The sequence below is a fragment of the Caretta caretta genome, chromosome 4, assembly GCF_965140235.1.
Source record: "Caretta caretta isolate rCarCar2 chromosome 4, rCarCar1.hap1, whole genome shotgun sequence".
In the NCBI taxonomy this organism is placed as follows: Eukaryota; Metazoa; Chordata; order Testudines; family Cheloniidae; genus Caretta; species Caretta caretta.
In genome coordinates, this window is record NC_134209.1 from 21,779,833 (window position 1) to 21,789,419 (window position 9,587).

General features: G+C 53.1%; 1 protein-coding gene across 1 annotated transcript; it reads right to left on the reverse strand.

The window, feature by feature from the left end:
* Positions 1–6,236: 6,236 nt before the first annotated feature.
* On the reverse strand, positions 6,237–8,703 carry LOC142071830 (growth-regulated alpha protein-like). Its single transcript, XM_075127450.1, has 4 exons — positions 8,309–8,703; positions 7,901–8,027; positions 7,725–7,808; positions 6,237–7,200 (listed from the first exon to the last, which is right to left on the reverse strand). The coding sequence occupies exons 1-4, from the start codon at positions 8,661–8,663 to the stop codon at positions 7,182–7,184; spliced, it is 585 nt and encodes a 194-aa protein (XP_074983551.1). The 5' UTR covers positions 8,664–8,703; the 3' UTR covers positions 6,237–7,181.
* Positions 8,704–9,587: the final 884 nt, after the last annotated feature.

Here is a 9,587-nt window from a genome sequence, read left to right on the forward strand (position 1 = left end):
TCATGACGTGGGAGGCTCTTGATGAGTTGTTTACACAAGCTAACGTCTACCATGGAACTGAAGAGCGAGTGAGTGAGACCCGCTGTCTCTCCAGTGTGGACGCTCCAGTGAGAGCGCTGCGGGACCATTCCCGCTCTGGCGAGCACAGGAGCAAAATAGACAAGCGCCTCTCGCCCAACCCGGCCCACAACAGAAACGGAGCCCGATTGTGCAGCCCGTAGGCAAACACGCCCTCTGCAGTTGGTGGGAGCTTTCCCGCAGGGCTGCGAGATCTAGCCCCATACCACCCAAGCTTCGGAAATAAAACTTTGGCGCAAAGGGGCATCCTCTGGCCAGGACTCCGAAACTGAGGGAGGGCGCTGCGTGGGGGGTGTGGAGCTGGCGTCAAGTTTGCTGCGTCCAGAGGAAGGTGATGTGTGCGGAGCGACAATCCCGTTCCTCCTGCCAGAGCAGCCAGAGCTGGAAGGCCAGGGATGGGCCAGAGCTGGAAGGCCAGGGATGGGCCAGAGCTGGAAAGCCAGGGATGGGCCAGAGCTGGAAAGCCAGGGATGGGCCAGAGCTGTCACCGGCACAAAGAGCCATAAGGATCCGTTTTACATTTAAAACCCATAGTCTTGAGGGAGGTGTTTTCCACTAGTCCCCGAGTTCCCTCTTTCGCCTTCTTTGGCAGGAGGAGAAAAAGCGCCATCATTAAAGGGAGACTTTCGGCCAGCTGATTTTCCGTTTCTTTTCCTTTGTGCAGCAAGTAGGCTGGGCAAATACATTTTCCCCCTTTAAAAATGGCAAACCAAGAGCAGCTCTGTTCTGAGACCCCGGCCTGCGGCAGGTGCAAGGAAGGGCGAAACTCCCTTTCACTTCCGGGGGGCCAGGGTTTCACCCTTGACTTCACTTGGTGTTTTAGGTGGACCAGGAACACAGCAACAACTGCTGCGTAAATGTAGCAGGTGTCTATATATGTACCCAGCCTGTATCATGCATAACCTATATCGTGCTGCTCATGAAAGGTTCGGAAGGGTCCCGGCAAGGGTGTCAAAGCTGCTTGTTGAAATCACAGCTGGTTTCACGATATGGCACACCCTTTAGTACCACTGGATTGGGAAGGACGGGGCAGTGGTGGGGGGTCCTACCCCTTTAAGGAGCACCAACGCTGACAGCTCAAGCAAGCCCGGGCTCAATGAAGGATCCCCCTACCCCGCCCGGGGGCTGGGCTGTTTCACAAGCAAAAGGAAGCCAGGCTGGGCTGCTCGCACGCTCAGGCTCCTGGGGACCTTTGCTTTCCTGGCTCGGCTTGGGGACTGAACCAGGGCTCTGAGCGCCTTCTGAACTTCTGGTAAGTTCAGGTGCCCTCCCTGCGACTTCCTAAAGGGGGCATGTTTGTGTTGTTGGTTAGCCCGAGCTTCCTCCTTTGCAACAGGTAACACGCGGCTGCCCCGCAATTAGAGTAACCGTGTTCAGAATCACTGGAGACCACACAGACTCACGGCCCGGGTGCGGCGTTTGCAGGGTTGGTGTAGCTGCAGTGGTCCCAGGGTAGGAAAGAGAGAAGTTTAGTAAAGCTAGAGCTTTCTATTGGACCAAGGTCTGTTGGTAGAAGGACCAAGCTTCTGAGCTTCTGCGAGCTCTTCTGTCGGTGGGTCTGGAGAATAAAGTAGAGTGTCCACGCTAAATACAAGGTGGGACAGATCCTTGAGCATAATGTTGTACGAGCTGACTTAAAATGAAGTGGGCAATATCACTTCTGCAGTCCTAGGACTATGGAGAGTTATTTTAGGCAGCAGGATGGTTCCAAGCTGTTGTAAAATGGACCATGAAACCAGCGTCTCTGTTAAATGGATGGTTTTTAGTATCCAGTGGTTATGAATTTAAGTTCCCAGGCTTGTCTTTTGAAAGTGGTGTGCAGGTTTCCTTGATGAGCCTAGAAATGTCAAGTCCTATTTTTACTGGACAGAGTGGCTATATTCTGCTTGCTTTAACTCCTTCTTGGCTCTAAGGAAATAGAAAAATACTATGATGAAAGGGAATGAACTTGGTGCTGTTTTCTATACAGAGAGCTGAACAGCATGGACCTGAGGCCATCTTACGCCCTGTTGACGGATGTGATTCAGGAGTCACTCTCGTAGAGTCAGTGGAATTACCCTGATGTAAAACTGGTGTAAGTGAGAAGAGAATCAGTGCCCATGACTGGTGGAATAGATACCATGAAAGAAGATGCCAGGGGAATACATGTTTGCAGTGTGTTGTAGCTGTGTTGGCCGCAGGATATTAGAGAGAGGAGGGGGGTAGGTAACATCTTTTACTGAACCAACTTCTGTTGGTGAGAGACAAGCTTTTGAGCTACACAGAACTCTACTGGTCTGGGAAAGGTAACTAGAATGTCACAGTTAACTACAAGGTGGAAGGATTGTTTAGCATCAGTAGTTTGCATATCGTAAGGGACCACAGGACATAAGGAAGGCAAATGATTGTAATAAATCAGTGTCTTCATCAAGACTGTGATTTGTAGTCTCTAGTGAAGTGATGAATGTAACCGCTCAGGCTCATCTTTTTGAAGGTGTTGTGCAGGTTTCCTTTGAGGCTGAGAACTGAGAGGTCAGCTACGGAGTGATCGCTTTGTGAAAAGTGTTTGCCCACCAGTGTTGTGGTGTTTCTGTCTCCTTTTTACTGTGTGCATTCAACAGCACTGCAATGTGGCTTTGCCCACATAATTATTGTGGAAGAAATAGCAAACGGAATCACGATCCAAGACCCGAGCTTTCTTACAAATATGGTGGTATGTCAAAGCAGTGAAAAGAGGGTTCTGAAGCCCTTAAATTACTGTTCCCTTCTGCACTGAATTACCTATTTTGCTTTATGGTGGTGCAGTAAGAAGCAAAGCTCACCTAAAATAAGACTTACATGAGTTGTGGGAAGTTTAAATGAAAAACTTCATTCAGTGGCATGGTTCAGTCTCCAAATTATTAGACTAAGACTGTGATCCTGCAAAGACTTAATCTTCTGCACTGTGACTAATCCCAGTGGACTCAATGGAACTACTCAGTGTGTCAAGTTAAACCTGCTCATGCTCACCCATCTAGGGCCCTTTGTATCCTATCCCTACCCTCCAGCATATCTACCTCTCCTCCCAGTTTAGTGTCATCTGCAAACTTGCTGAGGGTGCAATCCACACCATCCTCCAGATCATTAATGAAGATATTGAACAAAACCGGCCTGAGGACCGACCCTTGGGGCACTCCACTTGATACCGGCTGCCAAGTAGACATGGAGCCATTGATCACTCCCCGTTCAGCCCAATAATCTAGCACGCTTTCTATCCACCTTCTCGTCCATTCATCCAGCCCATACTTCTGTAACGTACTGTCAAGAATACTGTGGGAGACTGTGTCAAAAGCTCTGCTAAAGTCAAGGAACAAGATGTCCACCGCTTTCCCCTCATCCACAGAGCCAGTTATCTCATCATAGAAGGCAATTAGATTAGTCAGGCATGACTTGCCCTTGGTGAATCCATGCTGACTGTTCCTGATCACTTTCCTCTCCTCTAAGTGCATCAGAATTGATTCCTTGAGGACCTGCTCCATGATTTTTCCAGGGACTGAGGTGAGGCTGACTGGCCTGTAGTTCCCAGGATCCTCCTCCTTCCCTTTTTTAAAGATGGGCACTACATTAGCCTTTTTCCAGTCGTCCGGGACTTCCCCCGATCGCCATGAGTTTTCAAAGATAATGGCCAATGGCTCTGCAATCACATCCACCAACTCCTTTAGCACTCTTGGATGCAGCGCATCTGGCCCCATGGACTTGTGCTCATCCAGCTTTTCTAAATAGTCCCGAACCACTTCTTTCTCCACAGAGGGCTGGTCACGTCCTCCCCATGCTGTGCTGCCCAGTGCAGCAGTCTGGGAGCTGACCTTGTTCATGAAGATAGAGGCAAAAAAAAGCATTGAGTACATTAGCTTTTTCCACATCTTCTGTCACTAGCTTGCCTCCCTCATTCAGTAAGGGGCCCACACTTTCCTTGACTTTCTTCTTGTTGCTAACATACCTGAAGAAACCCTTCTTGTTACTCTTAACATCTCTTGCTAGCTGCACCTCCAGGTGGGATTTGGCCTTCCTGATTTCACTCCTGCATGCCCGAGCAATATTTTTATACTCTTCCCTGATCATTTGTCCAATCTTCCACTTCTTGTAAGCTTCTTTTTTGTGTTTAAGATCAGCAAGGATTTCACTGTTAAGCCAAGCTTGATGATTACCTGTTCTGTTCATTCCCTATTGGCACCTGGCATTGGCCACTGTCGGAGGACAGGACTCTGGGCTAGGTGGACCTTTGGTCTGACCCAATATGAATGTTCTTATGTTACAATAGTGGATCCTAAAAGTATGTCACCTACAGAAAAGCCAGTGGTCATTGGAAAGAAGCCCACACCAGTCACTAGAATTTATCCTCTCTGAGCCTGAGAAGTTGGCTGCATCCTGTAGAGGCAGGGTTGCTCTCCAGGGTAGGGACACAGAGGAATAACTACAAAGCAGCTCAAGGAGGGGAACTTGCCTGTAGGTTGTAGCCTGGATCACATGACTGTGGTGTGTGGCTCTAAGGGTTCACTGGGGCTGATTTGCAGGGCAGGGAGACCAGCCCAAACGGTGGGCCCTACTCTTGCGGGCAGCCTCTGCCCTGCACTGGTGGGGCTGCGAAGTGAGAGTCACTCACACCTGGGTGCTCAGCACAGCAAGGCTGAGGCAGTGCTTAATTTGTACTGAAAGAGGTACCGAGGCTCCAGCAATTTTCCCCCTGTAATAACTGACGCAGCAAACCCAGCGGTGCTGGGGCTATTCGGCACTGGGAAGTGGCCTGCGGGCCCTAAGCCTGAAAGTCTCGGGTTGGCAAGTTCAGACCCAGCCCAAACCTCACACTTGTAGTCGGGTCCTGCGTGCGTCAGGTTGTAAGGCTTGATACCCCACCATCTCACAGGCTAATATAAGGAAGCAGCAAGCCTCTCATTTGCTTCAGTGGGAGCAAGATAGGGCCCCCATGGTGTGTGGTCCAGCCCAAATTCCATAAGGAAGCAGCAGTTGGTCTTTCCACCCACTAAATTATATGTCCGTGGACAATGTAGTGAATCTGTGCCTATAGGTCTAACAGTTAGGATGTAACTAGATAGAGGGATACTGCACTTTTACAAATTTCGACAAATGCTCCCCCCCCCCCTTTTTTTTTAGAGCTAGAGCGTTGCACATGCCCTGAAAATTACTTTATATATAAAGCAAGTGTCTTCTAGGCTCTTTCCTTGGAACTGTCTTGTTTCCTATAACAGCAACGAATCATTATGTGCCTGATCTTGCAGGGTGCTTTAAGCACGAGTCATCTCATGGAATGTTAAGCAAATGTGCAAGACCTCACAGCTTTCATAGCCACAAACCACTTTCCGAGGCTAAATTTCCCTTCACAATGAGGTCTGCAGATGAGGAGTTTATCTATTGCAACTCTGGACCCAAGAGTCTGTTAAAAGCAGACAAACATTCAATAAAATAGGGAAGGGGAGGAAGCTTGAAGGCAGGTGTGTATTGTGGAAGTATAACATTGTATAAGGGGACATGCTGGATACATTGTATATGAGAGGGCATGCCAAAACATGTTACAAAGTATCTGAGGGAGCACACGTAGGGACAGTTAGCTTTTGAATGGAGTAGCAATTAAGATAGAGCCAGCACCTCTAAGAAGCAGGTATCAGAATGGAAGGTGTGAAGGGCAATTAGTTAAGTTAACTGGAAGCTGTTAAAGGAGATGGATATGGGGTGGCAGGTAATTGAAGATACGTGACTGGTCTCAGGACCTCTAAGAAGCAGGTATCAGAATGGAAGGTGTGAAGGGCAATTAGTTAAGTTAAATGGAAGCTGTTAAAGGAGATTGTTAAGGGGGCAGGTAATTGAAGATACATGACTGGTCTCAGGCATCTCGAAGGGTGGTGACTAAAATCTTTTTCTTCTTTTGTCTGTAGCTTCTCTGTAACTTGTTCTCCAAAAAACTGTATAAATTAAAAGACACAAGCCCCACTCGGGGGGCTCACTTCTAAATGTATTAGCAGAGCAGCTTTGCTAATAAAACAGAGTGGTCTGATAAATTGTGAGTCTGAGTCAAACTTTGACAGTATCCTCTACCAATTCCCACCCAGACCACACTTTTCCAGGGGTCTCACTGTGACACATACATATACACGAACACTTAACTGAGTAGAAGACTCAACCGCTTTTCATCAGAAAATATTTATTTAATGCGTAACTCCCGCCATTATTACAATTACTGCGTTTTAGTACCGTACAATTTGCAATACCACTTCTACACAAAACATGACAGTGTGTCATACCATGAAGACATAAAATGTCCAAGGATGTTCAGAACGTTACTGTTCTTAAACCTTCAGCATAAATAGCAAATATTTAAATTGCATAGAAATAATTTAACACTCATCAGAAGAGAGCCCTACAGAGTTTGCAGAAACTTCAGCTAGTGACTGGAAGCCACATTTTCACAAAGATTGCTTTTCTAGGAAAGGAGAATAGCTGCTAGTCTGTTTCGCCTAATCAAGCAAATGATTGTGTGTCCCAGGGGCATGTGTCTTGGCAACACATTTCAGGACAGGAGCAAGTTACTGTGCTTGTTCCAATGGGATTTCGTTTTGTAATCCTACATAGTTGTGGGCACAAAGGCTAAATGCTTGGCAGCTCCAGAATCCGAAGCTCTGGTTATTCACAAGCCAGCAGGCATCCTGCACATCCCCAGTGTGAAAGGCCCAGCTTCACAGTACTATCCATCTTGAGCTGCTCAGAGTACCTGAGGTGATGGCTTATTGAGAATGTGGACTCCATTAACAACAAGCCATCTCTTGAGCCACGACTGCCGCATTGTCCCTTCAGGTGATCAGAAAGATCTAAGGTGCTGAACAAAAATACCTAGCTGTTGAAGAGCGAAACAGAGCTGTATTAATAAATACATAAATAAGCACAGGTTGTAAGAACTTTGTGGAACCGTTGAAGTTGAAGGGAGCGGGGGCTGCTCTATCAGATCTTCAAAAGAAGAGAGTTCGCCCTGGCTAGTTGTCCAGCCTCAGGTCCCCATTCTCTCTCGCCCTGGTTTCCCCTTGTGCACACAGGTAGTTGGTGTTGTAGTTCCTTGTTCATTTCCTCTTCTCCCCTCACAGCTTGTTAGATTTACTGCAAGAGGCAGGCAACAGAAAGCACGTTACAAGTGACATCCGGACAGACCTCAGCTGGACTCATTTCTGCTCTGGCCTTCCCCCTCTGCAGGCTCGGAGCTTGCATTCCCTGCGCACTAGCCTGCGCCTGCCCCCCGGGAGCTGGGTGTGTCACAAGGAAGAGCGGCCAGTGCTGATCCAGCTCCGATCAATGGCATTTAGTGGCAGGGACCCCACCAGCCACAGGTCGCAGCCCTGTTTAAGGGCGAAGAGTACAGACACTTATTTACACTCCTCTATCTACATGACACCTGGGCTTAGTTTCTCCCCCGATAACGGAGCCGGACAGATGGGGCCAGCTGGGCCAGCGGATTGTAATCAGAAGGATCCACTGGTTAAGACTCAGTGGCCCATCTCGCCCATCTCGCCCCTCCAACCCGGAGCCCTGCTTCAGCCTGAGTCTGCCGCCCACGCTCCCGTGAGCCGGGAGGGCGGGCACTAGGGCTGGCCCAACACCAACAGCCGCAGGCCCAGGGCAGGTACCTGCTCAGGATCTTGGTGACGATCAGCTTGACCCAGGGCGCGCTGGGCTCCAGACAGATTTTCTTGCCTTGCTTCGTGGTGGCTCTGCGGGGAGGCAGAGGGGAGAGCGGGGTGAGCGCGGGGCTGGCGGGGAGGGGGCGCGGGCTGGGAGGGGGCAGCAGGGCCCGGACACTTACATGATTTCTGGCACCCCGCAGTGGGGCCCCTCGGGGATCAGCTCCACGAGGGCGATGCGCTTCGGGGGGATCACCGCGGACACGGTCTGCACGCATTGGCACCGCAGCTCGCCGGCCATGGGGGCCCCTGTCAGGGGAGGGGGAGAAAGACTCAGCTGCTGCCGGCGGCCAGATACTCTGCAGGGGGGCGGCCGGGGACACCCCTCGTCCCACACCCTGGGTCCGATCCGTGCCCCCGGGACTCCCCGCATCCGGCCGGCTCTCGGACACCTGGGTCCCACCCACCCACCCTCCGCATCCGGCCGGCTCTCGGACACCTGGGTCCCAGCCGTCCTTCCAAGCCCCAGTGGGAAGCGAGACTCCCCCAGCCCGGATCCCAAGGCCAGCCCGGCGCAGCGAGCCCCGTACCCCGGCAGAGCGCGGCGCAGGCCGCCAGGAGCAGCAGCAGCAGCAGCAGGGGGCGGCCGAGGGCGAAGCTCCGGGGGCGGCTCATGGTCCGGGCTGGCGGCGGAGGCTGGTGCTGGGCTGCTGGGCTCGGCTCAGCTCTGAGCCACCGCAGCGCCCCGCAGTCGCTTTTATCCCCGCGGGGACCCGGCCGGGAAATTCCCGGGGCAGAGGGGGCGGAGCGGCCGGAGAAACCCGCTTCAGCCGGGCTCCGCCTGCCCCGGCCCCGCGCCAAGGGCTGGGCTCGGGGACCGGCCCGGGGGCCGGGATCCCCGCCCGGAAGTCCCCGAGCGGTGCGGCCGCAGCTCCCGGCTCCCATCCCTGCAGCCAGCGCCCCGCTGCCGCTCAGCCGGGCCAGCGCCCGCCGCAGGAGAGCGGAGCCCGCCGGGTCCCGCACGGGCCGGCCGAGCAGCAGAGGGGGAGCCAGGGGAGGAGCGAGCACGGGGGGCTTTGAGCTGCGCGTGTTCTCGGAGCCCAGGGGGGCCACACGGGGCTGACCCGCGAGATGGAAAGGCTCGGTAGAGGCCCCCTCCCCGTGCCCACTCACTCTGTGCCTACCGGACTGGACAGGCCTTCTGCCCTGCGCTGGGGTGGGCGAGGGGCTTCTGCCAGCGCTGTCTTACCCTCAGGGGCCCCTCCCTGCGCTCCCAGGTGTTGGCTGCAAGCGGAGAGCTAGCGGCAAACAGCGGGAAGCTGCAGGGAGGGGCCGCTGCTTTCGCTCCGCGGGGGAAGGCAGCGGGTGTCCCTGCAGCGCCCAGCTGTTTGCAGCAGCCTCTTGCCAGGCCACAGCGCCCAGCTCGCTGGTTCCAGCCGCTGCCCTGCAGGGAGGGCACCCGGTGGCACCATGTGACCGAGCAGAGTCAGGAAACCCTGGCAAGAGTCGGGGGGGGGGCATGTGACCCCCACGTGCCCTCCTGTGTCACCTCTGGCTTCTGCCCAGCGGAGAGGTGGGGGGGGGGGGGGTCTTGGGGCTTCAGCACGCCTGCTGAACCCTCCCCACCCCGCAGGGCTGAAGCCCCAAGCCCTGACAGGCGCCTCCTGGGGTTGCAGCGCTGGGCCCCGGCAGGAGCGACCTGGCTCCTGGGCTTCTGAAGATTGTCACATGCGGCTGTGAGGGTCAGGAAGTTTGGCCACCCCTGTCCTAGTCAGTGAATCGCCCTGTGGGAGGGGAAGGGGACGGAAACTGGGCACGGCCACCAGCCTGGGGGGTCTGAAATATGCCCAGTCTTATTATTTCTAAGCT